General features: G+C 39.4%; 2 protein-coding genes across 3 annotated transcripts in view; both read right to left on the bottom strand.

The window, feature by feature from the left end:
* LOC107719744 (cholecystokinin receptor-like) overlaps window positions 1–9,702 on the bottom strand; it is a 28,388-nt gene extending 18,686 nt beyond the window's left edge. Inside the window, exons 1-2 of the mRNA XM_016527236.1 lie at window positions 9,506–9,702; window positions 6,486–6,734 (exon numbers count right to left, since the gene is read on the bottom strand). Of these exons, the coding sequence (XP_016382722.1) occupies window positions 6,486–6,734; window positions 9,506–9,659 (403 nt within the window). The 5' untranslated portion in view covers window positions 9,660–9,702. The remainder of the gene's footprint in view (window positions 1–6,485; window positions 6,735–9,505) is intronic.
* Window positions 9,703–10,362: 660 nt separating this feature from the next.
* On the bottom strand, window positions 10,363–13,619 carry LOC107719745 (uncharacterized). Of its 2 annotated transcripts, XM_016527237.1 has the most exons (4): window positions 13,379–13,619; window positions 12,075–12,401; window positions 11,176–11,294; window positions 10,363–10,768 (listed from the first exon to the last, which is right to left on the bottom strand). In XM_016527237.1, the coding sequence occupies exons 1-4, from the start codon at window positions 13,470–13,472 to the stop codon at window positions 10,658–10,660; spliced, it is 651 nt and encodes a 216-aa protein (XP_016382723.1). In that variant the 5' UTR covers window positions 13,473–13,619; the 3' UTR covers window positions 10,363–10,657. The 2 variants fall into 2 exon arrangements, with proteins under 2 accessions (XP_016382723.1, XP_016382724.1); XM_016527238.1 differs by lacking the exon at window positions 11,176–11,294.
* Window positions 13,620–16,742: the final 3,123 nt, after the last annotated feature.

The raw sequence follows: 16,742 nt of genomic DNA, 5'->3' as shown, positions 1-16,742 counted from the left end.
CAAGTGTGTGTGTGTGTGACCCTGGACCACAAAACCAGTCATAAGGGTCAATTTTTTGAAAATCAGATTTATACATCATCTGAAAGATGAATAAATGAGCTTTCCATTGATGTATGGTTTGTTAGGATAGGACAATTTTTGGCCGGTATACAACTATTTGAAAATCTGGAATCTGAGGGTGCAAAAGCTCCCCAGTCAATGGGGTAGTACCCTTTCAAAGGGGTATCTTTAAGGTACAATACTTACAATATTGGCACACACCTCTTAATTAATGAATTTAGGTGTTTCAATCAAACTCATTGCCACAGGTGTATAAAATCAAGCACCTAGCCATACAGCCTGCATTTTCAAACATAAATAAATACATAAATACATACATACATACATACATAAGGTCATTCTGAAGCACTCTGTGAACTCAAGTGTAGTACTGTGATAGGATGTCAAGTCAAGTCAAGTCACCTTTATTTATATAGCGCTTTTAACAATACAGATTGTGTCAAAGCAACTGTACAGCATTAATTAGGAAAATAGTGTGTCAATAATGCAAAATGACAATAGTAAACACTCAATTTTCAGTTAAAGGCAGTTCATCATTGAATTCAGTGATGTCATCATCCAGCTCAGTTCAGTTTAAATAGTATCTGTGCAATCAAGTCGACGATATCGCTGGAAATTAAGTGTCCCCAACTAAGCAAGCCAGAGGCGACAGTGCCAAGGAACCAAAACTCCATCGGTGACAGAATGGAGGAGAAACGAGGCTCAGTCGGGGAGCCAGTTCTCCTCTGGCCATACGAAACCAGCATGTCATCATGGATGACAGCATGTCAGGATGTCATCTTTGCAATAAGTCAGATCATGAAATTTGATCCCTGCTGGATATTCCTCGGTCAACTGGTAGTGGTAGTTGGAGGAGTTTAGGAACAACATCAACTCAGCCGTGAAGCAGAAGACCACGTAAAGTCAGAGAGTGGGGTCATTTTGTACTTTTGTCTATATAGTATATATACGCAACTTGGTAAATAGGGTACCTTTTGGCCCAAGTGACAGCTTTTGTACCTTTTTCCTGAGAGTGTAATATATATCAATCTATAAAATATATAAATATTAAAGTAAAAAAATAACTTTGCATACTGTCATTGTTGGATAAGATGGTAAGTACAGTATTAACCTTCATCAGTTCTACACCTACCAGTCTTTTATTGTATCATGTATTTACTATGCATTTCTTGGGGTTGTGTTTATGATTATGTTGCTATGCATAAGAGTTCTTCTTCCAAGCATTCCCGCTTAGGGTGCCATACATCTCGTAATTTTCTTCAGATTCAAATACCAAGGCTTATGGAACATCCTGGGTTGAGAACTGCAGCTAATGGGGTTTGCATACATGAATATGTATATTATGCAGTGTTTGCTACATTCTGCTCTGGCACTCTTTACAAATCATTTTAATGTATTCCCCTATTTAAACACACACATACACATACACAAAACACTCAGATCTCAGATTCACCCCCAAAAATGATTGTAAACTTCCTTTGATTAAGTATTTTTCACTGAACAAGAATATTTTTTATGCCAATGTGTTGCTGCACTTATTTCATCATGTTGTGCTAATGAGAAACCAGGGCTGCTACTGCAGAAATTATTTTTTTTCTCTCTTCTCAAAAGTATGTGGTGTCTACAACAAGTTCTTATTATTGCAGAATACTAGCCTCTTGTTCACTGTCTGTGCTCTACCTCGGGATTTAGATCTGCTCCACTTTGTTTCATATATACAGTGGTTGATAAATCCTCTCTGCCTGTATTTGCCAAGGTCGCACATACTCTGAGCTTTTCAAAGCAGACTTTCAGGGAAATATTCAGTGCAGCGTGACATGTTTAAAAACGTTTCTGAAAAAACGGATCTCTGAAGCTCTTCTGTGGTTAAACGGTCAACAGTTCGACTCTATTCAGTCTGAAACTATTACGTTCCACATAGAACTGCTGTTTTTTCCACTTCCGTTAAAGGAATCTTTTAAGTTATATTTTTCACATTAACAAGATATACTGTCTGTGTTCTATGCTCCCAGAAATATTCCAGATCTAATTTCCATCTCAAAAGAATTCACACTGGCTGAGAATGATGCCTAATTTAAAACTCACTTAAAATGGAGGTGTACACAAATGTTGCAGCCATTGAAACCACATTTGCCAATCGCACAGACAGTGATTTGTTCTGTGAGGTAATTTTCTTCCTTGTGGGTAGACGTTAGCAGATACGACCACTGAGGGTAGGAAATCAATGGCTCATAATGGTTTTGTGCATTGATTGCCACTGGCTGACTAAAACCAAGAGCCCAAAGCACTCTCAGATTAATGCAATAAAGTGAGCAAGGTAATACAAGAGAATGGCACAGAATGCCAGTGGAGCAGTAGAATGTGATGGAATGTTCTCACAGAGGCGGCGTGCTCTTCCTCTGACTCAAGGCCAATGCTTTGCAGAGTGAGAATGACTTATTGCTGTCCAGCTCAGTGCCAAGTAAATTCAGAGACAAAATGCTGATTTAGGACCAGGCTGTGCTGCACAGATCTTCAAGACTTATATCTTATACTGCTATATTACACTCATAAATATGTAGCACTATGTAAAGGATGATGCACAATGTGTTCGTTTATTTGGGCCTTGTATCATCCTAAAGGGCTTCATTATGTAAAAATGACTTGATTGTACATTTCCCGCTTATTACATGGATACCAAATGAGTAAATAAATGAACATGAATTATTGAGTTGAAATTATATTAGTATGTGAGAAGAAAAAGACTGCAGAGTGTTATGAGAGAAACTAGCAGAATGTAAGAGATTGGTTGCCAGGGACAACAGTATACAGTGTTGTGGATTAACTACAAAGTGCTGCATTTGACCAATCAGATTCAAGCATTCCAGCCAAAGGTGTAATAAACATATATAATTAAGTGTAGCTTGTAATCACAATTTCAAGGGAAAAAAGCCGTCATCAAGAGATTTTATGAATAAGTCAATTTCTACCAAAGACAAGCAGAATGAGAATGAGATGAAATTCACTGAAAACGTCTCTAGGTTACACATGTAACCATGCTTCCTGAAGGGAACGAGATGCTGCGTAGGAAACGCTTTGGGAACGCCTCTCTGTTAACATGCTCTGAAGCATGTGTGAAATCAGTCCAATAGAATGGCGAGACGTCATAGACGAGATGACTTAGTGACCCGGAAGCTTAAAAGCGCATCAGGTGAAATTGCAGAGCAATCAGGGGAAATGCGTAAAGAGGCCACCTCGGCCATATCTGTACCACTGCAAGCAGCCCGAGGGGGGATGGATATGTGAGGGAGAACCAGAGTGGACAGTGTGTCATGTCTTGAGAGGCGAACAGATCCATCTCCGCCTGGTCGAACATCCTCCAGATCTGCTCCACCAACTTGGACTCAGCCCCTGCCTCGACAAGATGTCTTTTCCCTGATTGAGGTGGCCAGGGATATAAAATGCTCTCAAGGAGAGTAGTTTTCCCTGGGCCCACAGAAGGACCTGGCATGTGCATTTAACCCATCCAAGTGCACACACACAGTAGTGAACACACACACAACGTGAACACACACCTGGAGCAGTGGGCAGCCATATTGCTGCGGCGCCCGGGGAACAGTTGGGGATTTGGTGCCTTGCTCAATGGTTTCACCTCAGTCGTCGTATTGAGGGTGGAAGAGAGCACTGGTTATTCACTACAATCCCACCTACAATCCCTGCTGGACCTGAGACTCGAACCCGCAACCTTCGGGTTACAAGTTCGACCATTAGGCCACGACTGCCCCCACGACTTGTCTGTACGGACAAGCACGTGATAGCCTCTCAGGTCTGGGTGAAAGTGTTTCAGTGCAGGATACATGGCCAGCATCTTCAGGCAGTTGATGTGCCAGAAAAGATGTCGGTCTTGGTATGCTTCGCCCCCGAAAGCAAACCTCAGGAACTTCCTGTTTTGAGAAAGGATGGAAACATGGAAGTATGCGTCCTTCAGATCTATTGTGACAAACCAGTCCTCAGACCTGATTTGAGCCATTTGAGTCTTTTGATGGAATGGTTCAGCTGACACAGATCTAAACTAGAATACAACCCCTCATCCTTTAGGAATGATTAAGTTCCATGCTGCCAGATAGTCTACTTAGGGAATCAGTCTCTCAAGACTGGCCTCTAGTGTACTTTGAGTAGTCGATTCGGTGCCCTGAAGCGGATGACCATCAGGGAACCACCAAACTGGCTGCTCTAATAAGCTCCTTGGAGGATGCAAGCCTCCCAGTGTCACTACGTTTCCGGCGGACACTGAAAACTGCACTTGCTGGAGACCGCTGTGCCCTTAAACACCAGTGGTGGCAAGGTTAACAGACTGATCTCCCGAGGGCACTGAGAAGAGATGGGCACCGTATGATGAAGTGTACACCGCTCTTCCCCAGATGGGCCTGACCTCAGAAGTCCCGCACCATAGGCATCATCTTGGCCGAAGTCCTCTTAGCCAGAATGACGGTCCTCAGATCCGTCTTCTGCTTCAAAGACTTCGACCAGGAGTGCCACTCTGACTCCAAATCTTTTTGCGGGGGAGCTCGAGAGGCGATGCTCCATTTCTGAGCCCTGCGGTATGAGGAGCTGGTAGACGACTGGAGCGGTGATGGAGGAACTTTCTGAGGGTCAAGAAAGAGACAAGCCCATCTCCAACCCCTCCACCAGATCCATTAGTGATCCCCATGACCGCAGCCACCATCTTGCCTCGGCAGATGCAGGACCTGAGCCGCGAGGAGGGTGAGAATGTGCTCTGCTCCCAGACAAGCAAAGCATAGATCACATGTATCCCCACCCGTAATGAAGCACGGGCAGGGAGGGACACACAATCTAAAGCGCTGCTTGTCAGACTTTTTACTCTCACTTGCCATAATAGAGAATTGTACACTGGCACAACACACACACATATTTCTCAGACAAACGGAGACACGAAGCGCTTACTGAAGAAGCAGAAGCTAATGCTGTTTACACCAGATACTCCTTTAAGCTTCCTGGTCGCTACATCATCCCTCCTAGGATGTCTCACCATTCTATTGGACTGATTTCACAAGTGCTTCAGAGCATGGTCACGCAGAGCCGTTCTCAAAGCGTTTCTGACGCAACTCGAATTCCCTGAAGGGGAAATTAAGTTTCTTATTACAGGCGCAGCATTCTTTGAGAAGAATGCTTAATGATCTTATGCCTTGCCAGTCTGTTTGAATCATTTCTTTTCAATCTGATGCCCCACAGTTTTCAGAACGATGTATATCTCATATGGATTGGCGTTAGGATGATGTGGACATCAAAAGGTGGTTTCCAGAGAGAAAGAGACATCACATGAGAAATAGTACAGTTAATGACTAATTAGTGCAACATCTATTAACATAGTCAAATCCGACTTAAACTTTTGTTATAAGGTCAAGTCAGACCTTACAACAAATAAATTACAGCTCAAATAGCCATTTAAAATGCTGTGCTGTTGCTATCCACCATTTTGTCCATTTAAAGCTTACTGAACTGTTGGATACATACTGTACAAACCTTCTTTTCTTGTTAATTCCTTTCAGTATAGTAAAAAGGTGTTGTTATGACACGTTATTCGGATACTAGGTATACAAAGTGGCTAGTTAATAGAGTTTTGTTTGTTCCGTACCTGAAATCAGCCAGTAATCTCGAAAAATGCAAGCATTGACTTGTTCTTTGTGACAGTGACCTTCATTCAAGTTAAACTTCCTTGATCATGTTTCCTTTCCAAACCGATTCACAACATCTTCTTTTTTTTTTGACGGACATAGATAGAGTATCTATCCCCTGTCGTAAGGTTACATGGAAAGCAATGACATGGTAAAATAGCATAATTGACCCCGCCCTCAAACACTGTAGCTTATTTGTGTAGTTAACATCATGTCGAGAAGACACTGTGTCCTACAATGTGAAAGTAAATTTATTTTATTTTCACTTCCGAATGATGAGGCGGCAAAGAATCAGTGGTGGACATTACATTTTTCAACAATACCGGAGCCCCCATTAAGGCACAATGGGGTTTAGGAGTCCTTGGATGTTATTTTCTAAAACAGTACAAAGGCAACAAAAACACTAAAACATTGTCCAAAGCACCTAGTTTTTGAACAAAACGTTTTGGTTTTGCATGAGTGAGTTGGAATGAATTAGTTGTGCCATGGTGCACAAAGTTGGCTCATGTTTCAACAGCTCAAATCACAACAGAGATTAATTTGTGAAATATGCCTGTTGTTGTTAGACAATTCTGAAATAAATGAAAAAATTATAATGAGAAAAGTAATTAAAATGCAGCATTGCAGGATTAATTTAAAATGATGAGTGTAATGAAAGTTTACTTTAGCATTATTGAACAATGCTTTGGCAGAAAAAAAGAATCAAACATGAATCTTCCACTTGAGAAAGCTTAAATGAACATTCCTCACCCATGAAATAGGCGACTATCTTGCACATCGCAGCGCCAAAGATGAAGTCCTCCAGCAGGCTGGGGATGAGATTAAAGGGCATGGAGAAGATGGCCATCATGAGATCACTAATAGCCAGCGAGAGCAGGAAGGAGTTAGTGACGGTCCGCATTCTCTTGTTTACTATTAGGACCACAATGATCAGCAGGTTCCCAAAAACACTCAGGAGAAAGACAAGTGAGTAAAGGATAATCCTCACAGAGTCCATTTCTGAGGAGAGAGAAAAAGCAATTTTGGTCAAAGGAATCAATACATTCTCAAACAACACCCTTTTTATTTATATTTTTTAATTTCCAAAGGGAAATGTGTAAAAGTCAAGTCAAGGCAAGTTTATTTGTACAGCGCTTTTCACGATACAAATCATTGCAAAGCAACTTTACAGCAAATTAAGTTTCTACAATATTTAGTGGTAGCTTATCAGTGGTGACTGTCAATTAATGTACAATTAAAACATCCTTTAAATTTCCATATATGTTACTGCATAAATTGATGAGCCAAGGTGTATGTGGTTTATTATTATTATTAATAATTTATTATTAATATATTATTAATTAAGTCTTCCAGGAGGGAGGCAATCCATCACAACCACATGGACTTTGTATGTGTTTTCACCGTTCCCGCCTTTTGTTAGTGGTTGTCATGGTTATTGATTTTTATTATGTTCAGGTGTGTCTTGTTATCCTTGTTTGGTCTGTGTATTTAGGTTCCTGTCTGTTCAGTTTGAGGTTGTCGGGTCTCAGTGTTATGTGTGTCGCCAGCCTTCCCTTGTTTGGATTTACCTATCTGTGGATTTATTAAAGACTGCTTATCTTCATCTCGTCTTCGTGTGTTTATCAACACAGTTCCATGACGACAGCTGCAATTGCAGCTATTTAATGCAGTGTAAATGCATTTATACCACCTCTAAGCAGCAGTACCTTTGCAGTGTAAACAGGGCCGGATTTACGCATAGGCATTCTAGGCATGTGCATGCCTATGCTTGCTCATCCAGGGGGGGCCCAAACACAATGAAGAGATATATAATATTTGGAATGGTCTTTCTCAGTTCTCAAACAAATTAAGAACACGCAAACGCTTATTGTGATAGAAAACACTGTAACGGTTTCCACTGATTAAGAAATATTTTGTTTGCTTGGGTAGTAATATTAGGCCTATTATTTTAATAGGGAAGGGGGGCCCAAAAATTTGTTTTGCCTATGTCTGAAATAGGTAAAACTCTTATACTGACATTTGTGGTTTTAAAATTATTATATTAAATGATCCACATTAAAGTAAACAAGCTATGCATTAGCACTCCCATTTATCCCAATGCCTCTTCATCGCTTAGCGCAGGAAAAACTTTGGGAGTATGCAATTTGAAATCTGTAAGGTTTGCTCATGTCATGAGTGTTCAATTATGCTGCCAATCACATGAAATTGCAAATGACATGGCATTATAGCAATGCTAATGGCACTACATGCAACTGCCGTGTCCTCTATAAGCGGCTTGTTTTTTCATAAAGTTGTTTATAAGTTTGGGAGTCATGGGTTGCAGTTTTTTGTGGGCTTATTTCCGGAAGCCAGTCATGTATTTGGGCTTGCTAGTGCCTACTAATAGCAGCTGTCAAATATCCCCACCTACTCTATGATGTCATTATCAATAGCCATTCCTCATTCCTGCCTTCCTCAGCTCCTCCCCTCTCCTAAATGCATGCTGTTTCCCTTTCCATAAGTGCCTGCATGTGTTTGCACATAGAGAGATGTATTTACTGATTATTATTTTAATGGGGTCATTTGTTTAGGTTTATTTTGGTGAGACAATTTGCTTATTTTAGGGTTTTTTGCGGTTCATGCGCGTGCGCATTCCTCAAAAGAGGGCTTACAATGACTTACAAAGCCAGACTAACACTCCCCTTGTCAGTCTGATTCACAACCTTGCACAAATGGATAGATTTAAAACAAAATTATTTTTTAGAAATAGCCCATATATCATTCTCATGCCCATAAATCATTCTTGAAGTTGTGGTTTTGAATGCCTATTAACTAGTGACCTATCTAATTATCCCCCCAAAAAAATTCATGTCCTAATGAAGTAAACACTACATTTGCATGTTCAGAAAGTATAATGATAATGATGTGAGCTGAAAAAAAATGCAAAGAGCATCCTTGGGGTTTAATTACACTAAACATTACCTCTGACATAGTTCTTTAAATACAAAACGAAAATATTAACTTTATCACTGTTATTATAATATAAAACTCCGTGATTATAATAAGGGGAGACACTGCAGGCAAAAGCACAGTTTTTTCATGCACCTGTCAATTTTGAGATTTTGGGCTTTTTGGCAAAAAAAATAAACAAGAATTTTGAAACTGACTTCATCCAGTGTTCAGATTTTTGTACTGGAAATGTATGCAAATTAGCGCATATTTCATTAAATAATGCATCATTTGCATATTTAAACATAACATTTTAGAAAACTTGTAATACAAAATTGTTTTGCAATTATCAATGTAATCAATCAACTGGGTAAGTAAGGTGATAATTAGTAGTTTTTTTTTTTTTACCTTATTCACCTGCAGTGTCTCACCTTAACTATACTGTTTTACTATTTAAAAGAAAAATAACCACTCATCTTTAATGAGCATTTTAAATAAACGCACAATATACTGAAAAACAAGCTGCTGAAGTTTATCTTTAATGCGTAACCTATAAGTGAGGTAGTGGTTGCTGGGGCACCATTGCTTTGAGAATGGTTGATTTCATAATTAATGTTAAGGCACGCTGGTATAGCTAAAGTATATAAATAATGAATAATTTGTACTGGGGAAAAAACTGTTTTGTACCATCAGCAAAGGTTGAGCGTATCATGTGTTTCCTGCCATTTATCTCATGCTGTATTATAGCCTCCCGTCAAAATGACTAGGAAAAAAAGCAACAACAACATATGCAACAGCAAAACAAGACAATATAACGTTGATATGGATTAGTTTGCCCTTACCTTTTGGTCGTGTGGGTTTGAATTTCTGAATTATTGACGCATTGCTACAGGTGGCGTTAACTTCCAACGCAGATGTGTTAAAGCTGGAATTGTCTGGGGTTCTTGAACATTCCCAAAACGGGATCTGATTTTCGTTCATTTTCTGTAAATCCATTGACCCACGAGAACTGGTAGGAGTATAGGTTTCTAAATCAATTTAAAACCACTTATTCACGATATTAAACTTAATAGTATATTTTAAAAAGGTTATATATTAATACGCGCCAAAATATTTTGCGTACCCATTGCGCGCGCGTCTGTGAGAGAATGACTGTGCGCGTGAAACTGTAGTCACTGGAAAGTGCGCTGCAGCTCTGATGAGCGAGCAGCGTGGGTAGACATTTCTTTAAGAGTTAGCACAGAGGGTGGACAAGAGTAACATACTCACTATGAGTTAACAGCAGTTGGCAGTGCCCTTCAAACTAGCGGCTCTTGGTTAATGGAATGTAAGTCCTGCGTCTCCCTCCAGTGGATGTCCGGTGCTATTGCTTGTTTATCACCAAAAAGAGTGAGAAGGTACAGGAAAGACCGAAAGATAAAACAAAAGTTGCTTCAGGCATACCAGTAAGAGGTTCAGAACTCTTAACCGCAGAGCTTTCATTAGATTAACTTTTCTTACTCACACTCATTTTCCAGTGTGTGTGTGTGAGAGAGAGAGAGAGAGAGCTTGGGGGAAAAAATAGCTGAAAACAGCAAAATCTCCTTTTGGGGATGTTCTTAAAAAGAAAAGTAGTTCACAGCCTGAGAATGTTGAAGTGGATCTAGTAAATCATTGTGCAGGTTTGGGTTAACATATAATTTGCTTTATTTAAAAAAAAGTCTATAGTAGTCCTTTTCAGACAGGCAAACATATGTGCATACAGTATCAAAAAGGGAAAAGGTTGTTTTATTTATTTTGCAAATAAATGTAACAAAAAAATATATACTAGCAAAGCTAATTACATTTTGGCTACATTTAATAATGGGTTAAATGAAAATATAAAACTATGAAAAATGTCAAATGTAGTAGAATTTTTCTCAGAATGCAGTGTGCCCTTTTTAAAACATGGCTGATGTGATGTGATGCTTTAGTGGTTGTTCTTGACCGGGTTTGTTAAATGTTGTCAGATAGTCTCATACTACAGTGTCTATGTAACAGCCCTGCCAGGTTGGATGTTGAACCCCCTGCCATTTCCGTCTGCATTCTCTGTCCTTGAAGGGAGTATCCATTTGACTCAACTTGATCTGATAAGCATACATGGGAAAGACATCAAAAATACAATTATCAACCAAGTGCAACATATCATTTAGTCCACATTCAACATTCAAGTCAATCCATAAGTAACTAAATATTTGTTGGCAAATGATACTGTCAAAAAAAATTTAATCACTGTATGTTATTATTTAAATAATATAATATAATATATAATGACACAGCATTGCTAACCAATATTATAATGAGAGGCCATGATTACTACAGTAACTGGCATATTTAAAAATTGATATTAGCCACAGTCTTATATCTGCATTATTTTTCATGAGGCATCAATCAAATGGATAACTTTTCTAATACTCTGTAATACATTGTATTAAATTATAGAAATATACTCTATTGAATGACCCTTTTTCTAAATGTAAATATAATTATTTACCCGCAGAATGAAAACGATGCAAGTCGTTAACAGCCCATATATGGCCATGGCTCCAAGCACCACCCAAAAAACCAGGTGGTTGACATCTTGACAGACAGAATGCTGTTTAACTGGTCTCTCTGTTCAAACACATGTTGGGTTTCCATGTTTTAGGGGGGCATTTCATAGATGTAATGGTTATTATATGGTACAATACCATACCTACCGCTCACACAAAACTTTCTGCATTTTTAGATTTAAAAAAAAATAATTTATTCTGTATGATTCAAAAGCTTGTTTCCTCAGGGGGACCAAAAACATGTTCCCACAAGGACAAGGATTTTGAATATTGTCATCTTTGTGGGGATATTTTTGTCCCCATAACGTAGGGCATACCTGAACCACACACACACACGCATAGACATACACACATACATTGGGTTTCCGTGTTTTATAGGGACTTTCCATAGACATAATTATGTTTATACTGTACAAACTATATGTTCTATCCAATAACCCTGAACACAACCCTCACAGAAAACTTTCTGCATTTTTACATAAAAAAAAAAAAAAAACTTTCATACTAAATAATTTAGTAAGATTTATATTTAACTGTTTTTTTCTCATGGACACCAGAAAAATGTCACAAGATCCAAAATTTGGGGTTTTGCTATACTTGTGAGGAAATTTCGACATTTTGTCCCCACAAAGTAGGGAATACCGAAACCGCACACACACACACACCGAGAAAAGGAGTGACGCAAAATGTGACTTTTAACTGTACATTAACCAGAGCACAAATAATGAAGTTTGTATTACAAAACAATTGCTAATCATATTGCCAGTTGCTTTAATTCTCTTACGTAATGCTGTGGACAATGACAATGTCTGTTGTTCCGTAACAACCATAGTAAACATACCTTCAACAAACACAATGGTTTGTGGTTTGTGCTCCACTTGCTGAAATGGAGGAGGAAAGATTCTCTCGGCCTCGCAGGTGTACAGAGCTGTAGTATTTATTGTTACACCGTCCAGGATAAAACTGGTACTGTTATCCGCAACATTAACTGTGAAATCCATCCTCGGGCTGTTGTCATTTTTGCTGATGATTGTATTATTAACGCTGATAAAAAAGATCTCTTTTGAGCCTTTATATAATCTGAAGACCATTTCTGGTGCACTGAGTACGGGGCAGGGTACAGTAACACTGCTATTCAATGCCACATGATGAACTGGTGGTAGATTACCTGCGGTGTAGAGGAGACAAAACAACAATAACATCTTAGAACTGCTTAATACACAGTTTGTAAGCTTTAACTTTTAAAATCTAAAATCTGTGATTGGTACAATATATACTTATATTAAATTTTTTACTTCGTCTGTGGTTTTTGCAGAAGTGGTTATGCAACCCACAAATCACCAGTCACCCACGTTATTAACAAACGATGGCTTCTGTTCTTAAGATCACTTAAGCTACCATAGTATATGCACTTTTTTATTTTTTTATTATGGATTAGAACAGTAAATTATGTTTGTTGTCTTTTCAATTCCTAATGGTCAGAGTAACTTTATGTAAAAAAGGGAAATTTCCAATATACCAAACTCTTGAGAATAAAAATTAAAAAACAAGCTGAAAAAAGGTTAAATGCCCGAAAAACAAAACTGAAGAACAGTTTTGACTGGTTTCTTAATTTCACAAATATTAACCTTTGCCTGTAAGAGTGGAGAAATGTTGTCAGAGACAAAGTTTCTTAGAACAAATTGCTATGAACTTCACTTTGTAGAAAAAAAGGAAAGACTGAATCATCTTTTTGCAGAATGATTAACTCCCTCATCATTTCATTTTCTCATGTCAGAATGTCAGTGCCAAACATGTCAGCTTGTTGCAAAATGTAATATTTTTTGCAAAATGCCACTGTTCATGTACTTTATTGTATTTGCAGCCTCGCAAATTAGATGTTTGTGGTAAAGTTGGTTTTAAATGTGTCTGCCTGCACAATATTTCAGTTAACAAACCTCATTCAGTCGGTTAGACTGTATTTTGATTTTGATTTATACACTGCCACCAAGATGTAAAATTTCTTGAATTCTTTTGCCACTTGTATGCATTTACACATAAATATTTTGAGTTTTCTTATATCCTTAACACATTAGGTTACACAAACAAATGTAATTACCCACTGTAATTAATGTTTAAAGTAAATCACAAAAAAGAAGATCTTACCTTTGCACATGCTCTGTGTTTCAGATAGGCTGCTATGGAAGAGACAGAGACTTAAGAGGGTCACAGATGCCCTAAAAATCTCCATCTGTTGCATTCAAAGTCTTCACACAATAGAAATGCTGTTGAAAACGGCAGAGCCGCTACCTTTCGTTTTGCCACTGTTTTGCAAGTATGGCGTTCTTGTATGGCAAATTCAACCTTTGGTGTAACAGAAGAACACATCACGAGCCAAACAGGAAGTTTCCATTCTCTTCTTGCACCCTTTGTGGTTGATGTTATTTGCATGTTTCATATAGTGTGTCTGTTACAGATTCTCATGGCATCATACAGTAGCTGGTGTTTCCTCATTGAGGGGAGGTAGTAAAGGAGACCCCTGTAGGGGTTTTCTACCAAATGGTCTGTTTGAAGAGTTGACAAGGGCAGGGGGTTATGTAGGGTTAAATTGGGTTTGTACTTGAGAGTAACAGATGCAGAAAATGAAAGAGAGAGAGGAAGGCTGAAAAAGAAAGAGGACTCTTCAAAGTTAAAATGACAGAAACCCTTGATCGGAAAAGACCTGCATGCATTTGTTTAATAAAGTGCATTAAAGGCATTTTCTGGCAGTCACTGACTCCCTCAAACACATGTGATGGACAGGAAAATGCCTTTAAGCTGATTTATTGTAAGTCTTCATGTTTCCTGTTTTTAATCTAAAACTGGGTGCACGTCAGAGCCAGTGCTTTGTGATCTCTATGGCAACCAATTCACAGAACACTGAAACCATCACCAACCCACGATGCTGATGATGTTCTCTGTTCGTTCTTCTTTTTCCTTAATGGAAAGAAAGATTCTGATTAATCGAGTTTCTTCTTATATTATTCATGAGATGAAAACACATGCAAATAATGAGGTTTTGTGGTTGTCTTTATATTTAGACCTAAAACTGGAACTGGTTTCAGACCCCTACATGCCTAGCAGCACCCCCTTAAACATACTTCCTGCATGAACCACAAAACGTGACAACATGTTTACAGAGCCTCCCATTCATGAAAGTGTGTGTGTGTGTATATATATATATATATAAAACACACACCCCACAATCAGGCTTAAGCTTTACATTATTACCACCTTCCTAATATTGTGTTGGTCCCCCTTTTGCTGCCAAAACAGCCCTGCCCCATTGAGGCATGGACTCCACTAGACCCCTGAAGGTGTGCTGTGGTGTTTGGCACCAAGATGTTAGCAGCAGATTTTTTTAAGTCCTTTAAGTTGCGAGCTGGGGCCTCCATGGATCGCATTGGTTTGTTCAGCACATCCCACAGATGCTCGATTGGATTGAGATCTGGGAAATTTGGAGTCCAAGTCAACTCCTCAAACTTGTTGTTGTGCTCCTCAAACCATTCCTGAACCATTTTTGCTTTATGGCAGGGTGCATTATCCTGCAGAAATAGGCCACGGCCACCAGGGAATACCATTTCCATGAAAAGGTGTACATGGTCTGTAACAATGCTTACGTAGGTGGTACGTGTCAAAGAAACATCCACATGGATGGCAGGACCCAAGGTTTCCCGGCAGAACATTGCCCAAAGCATCACACTGCCTCCGCCGGCTTGCCTTCTTCCCATAGTGCATCCTGGTGCCATGTGTTCCCCAGGTAAGTGACGCACACGCACCCGGCCATCCACATGATATAAAAGAAAATGTGATTCATCAGACCTGGCCACCTTCTTCCATTGCTCCGTGGTCCAGTTCTGATGCTTACGTGCCCATTGTTGGTGCTTTCGACGGTGGACAGGGGTTAGCATGGGCACCCTGACTGGTCTGCGGCTATGCAGCCCCATTCGCAACAAACTGAGATGCACTGTGTATTCTGACACCTTTCCATCAGAACCAGCATTAACTTCTTGAGCAATTTGAGCTACAGTAGCTCGTCTGTTGGATTGACCCACACGGGCCAGCCTTCGCTCCACACGTGCATCAATGAGGCTTGGTCGCCCATGACCCTATCGCCGGTTCACCACTGTTCCTTCCTTGGACCACTTTTGATAGATATTGTCCACTGCAGACCTTGAACACTCCACAAGAGCTGCAGTTTTGGAGATGCTCTGACCCAGTCGTCTAGCCATCACAATTTGGCCCTTGTCAAACTCGCTCAAATCCTTACTCTTGCCCATTTTTCCTGCTTCTAACACATCAACAAGCAGTAGGCGAGCGAATAAGCATGTCCGAATCCTTAGTATTCATAAAAGAGTAGGCGAGAATTACCGGGGTGACGTACTAATTCTCGCGAGATTCGGACGTGCGTCTATTTAAAGTGCGTCCAAATATGCCTACTTACCTACTATATAGTAGGAGAAAAGAGTATGTGAAGAAAGTAGTATGTCCGAAACCTCAGTATTCATAAAAGAGTAGGCGAGAAATCCCAGGATGTCCTACTGCTTCAGTCCAGATTCTGAAGTGCTCATCGATGGATACTTTTCTATCCTAGGAGGCCACGCGAGAGGATACGTCATCATCGAACGTGAAGGAGAACAGCAACAAGGGTGTTTACAAATGTGAGTATTACAAATCAAATACACGGTTCCCTGTGTTAAAATCGCATTTGTTAAGCTACTGTAGAGTAAACTGTTCAATTGTTGAGGGTGTAAGATGCTAGACAGTATAGTATATTTGTGATTTTGCTGTAAAAACATGTTTTATTACTGTATAATAGAACAGGGGAGCTCCAGTAAGCACACGTACGTCACCAAAGTGAATTTACATAAACCATATACATCTTAAAGACGATTACTAAATGTTTATTTAATATCTGACAGGAAAATATTCTAAAAGAATTGCAGATGAGCACATCACAACATGAACAGACATCTGAGTGAGATGTCTGTGTGCCATTATGTAGAATTCACTGTTGTCAACACTGCTTTAGATGAATGTATGTAATGTTAATAAACAAATCTATATAAAGTAGCTAAACATACGTTATCTATTTTATTTGTCCATTAGTACTGTTGATCAATTGTGGAGCACTGTTAGATAAAAAGCGAGTTAACACAACATGTAAATGCAGTATTGAGCAGCTTTTGTGGTGGAGCAGGACCTGCAAGGCAAGGTGACGGCGGCATTTGTGGAAAAAAAGGGAAAACCTGAAACAAAAATATAAAGTAAGATCATTCTGTTACTTCTAATACAGAAATCAACTGACATTGTGCTGTTAAAATGACTGCTTTTGTATTGTGTTTGTGCATTTTTGAAGGATCTGAAATGTCCGCAGACTGGTGTGTGCAGTGAGGATGGAGGAGTCCATAGCAGCATCCTGGAAATTATCCAGTGCCATGGATGAGTCGCTCCATCACTCCACCTGCCACTGTCTCATCTGGACCAGATG

Source organism: Sinocyclocheilus rhinocerous, unplaced genomic scaffold, assembly GCF_001515625.1.
Source record: "Sinocyclocheilus rhinocerous isolate Xijiao unplaced genomic scaffold, SAMN03320098_v1.1 scaffold721, whole genome shotgun sequence".
Taxonomy (NCBI): Eukaryota; Metazoa; Chordata; class Actinopteri; order Cypriniformes; family Cyprinidae; genus Sinocyclocheilus; species Sinocyclocheilus rhinocerous.
Note: the sequence above shows the minus strand (reverse complement) of the source record. Positions and strands in the feature narration are given on the sequence as shown.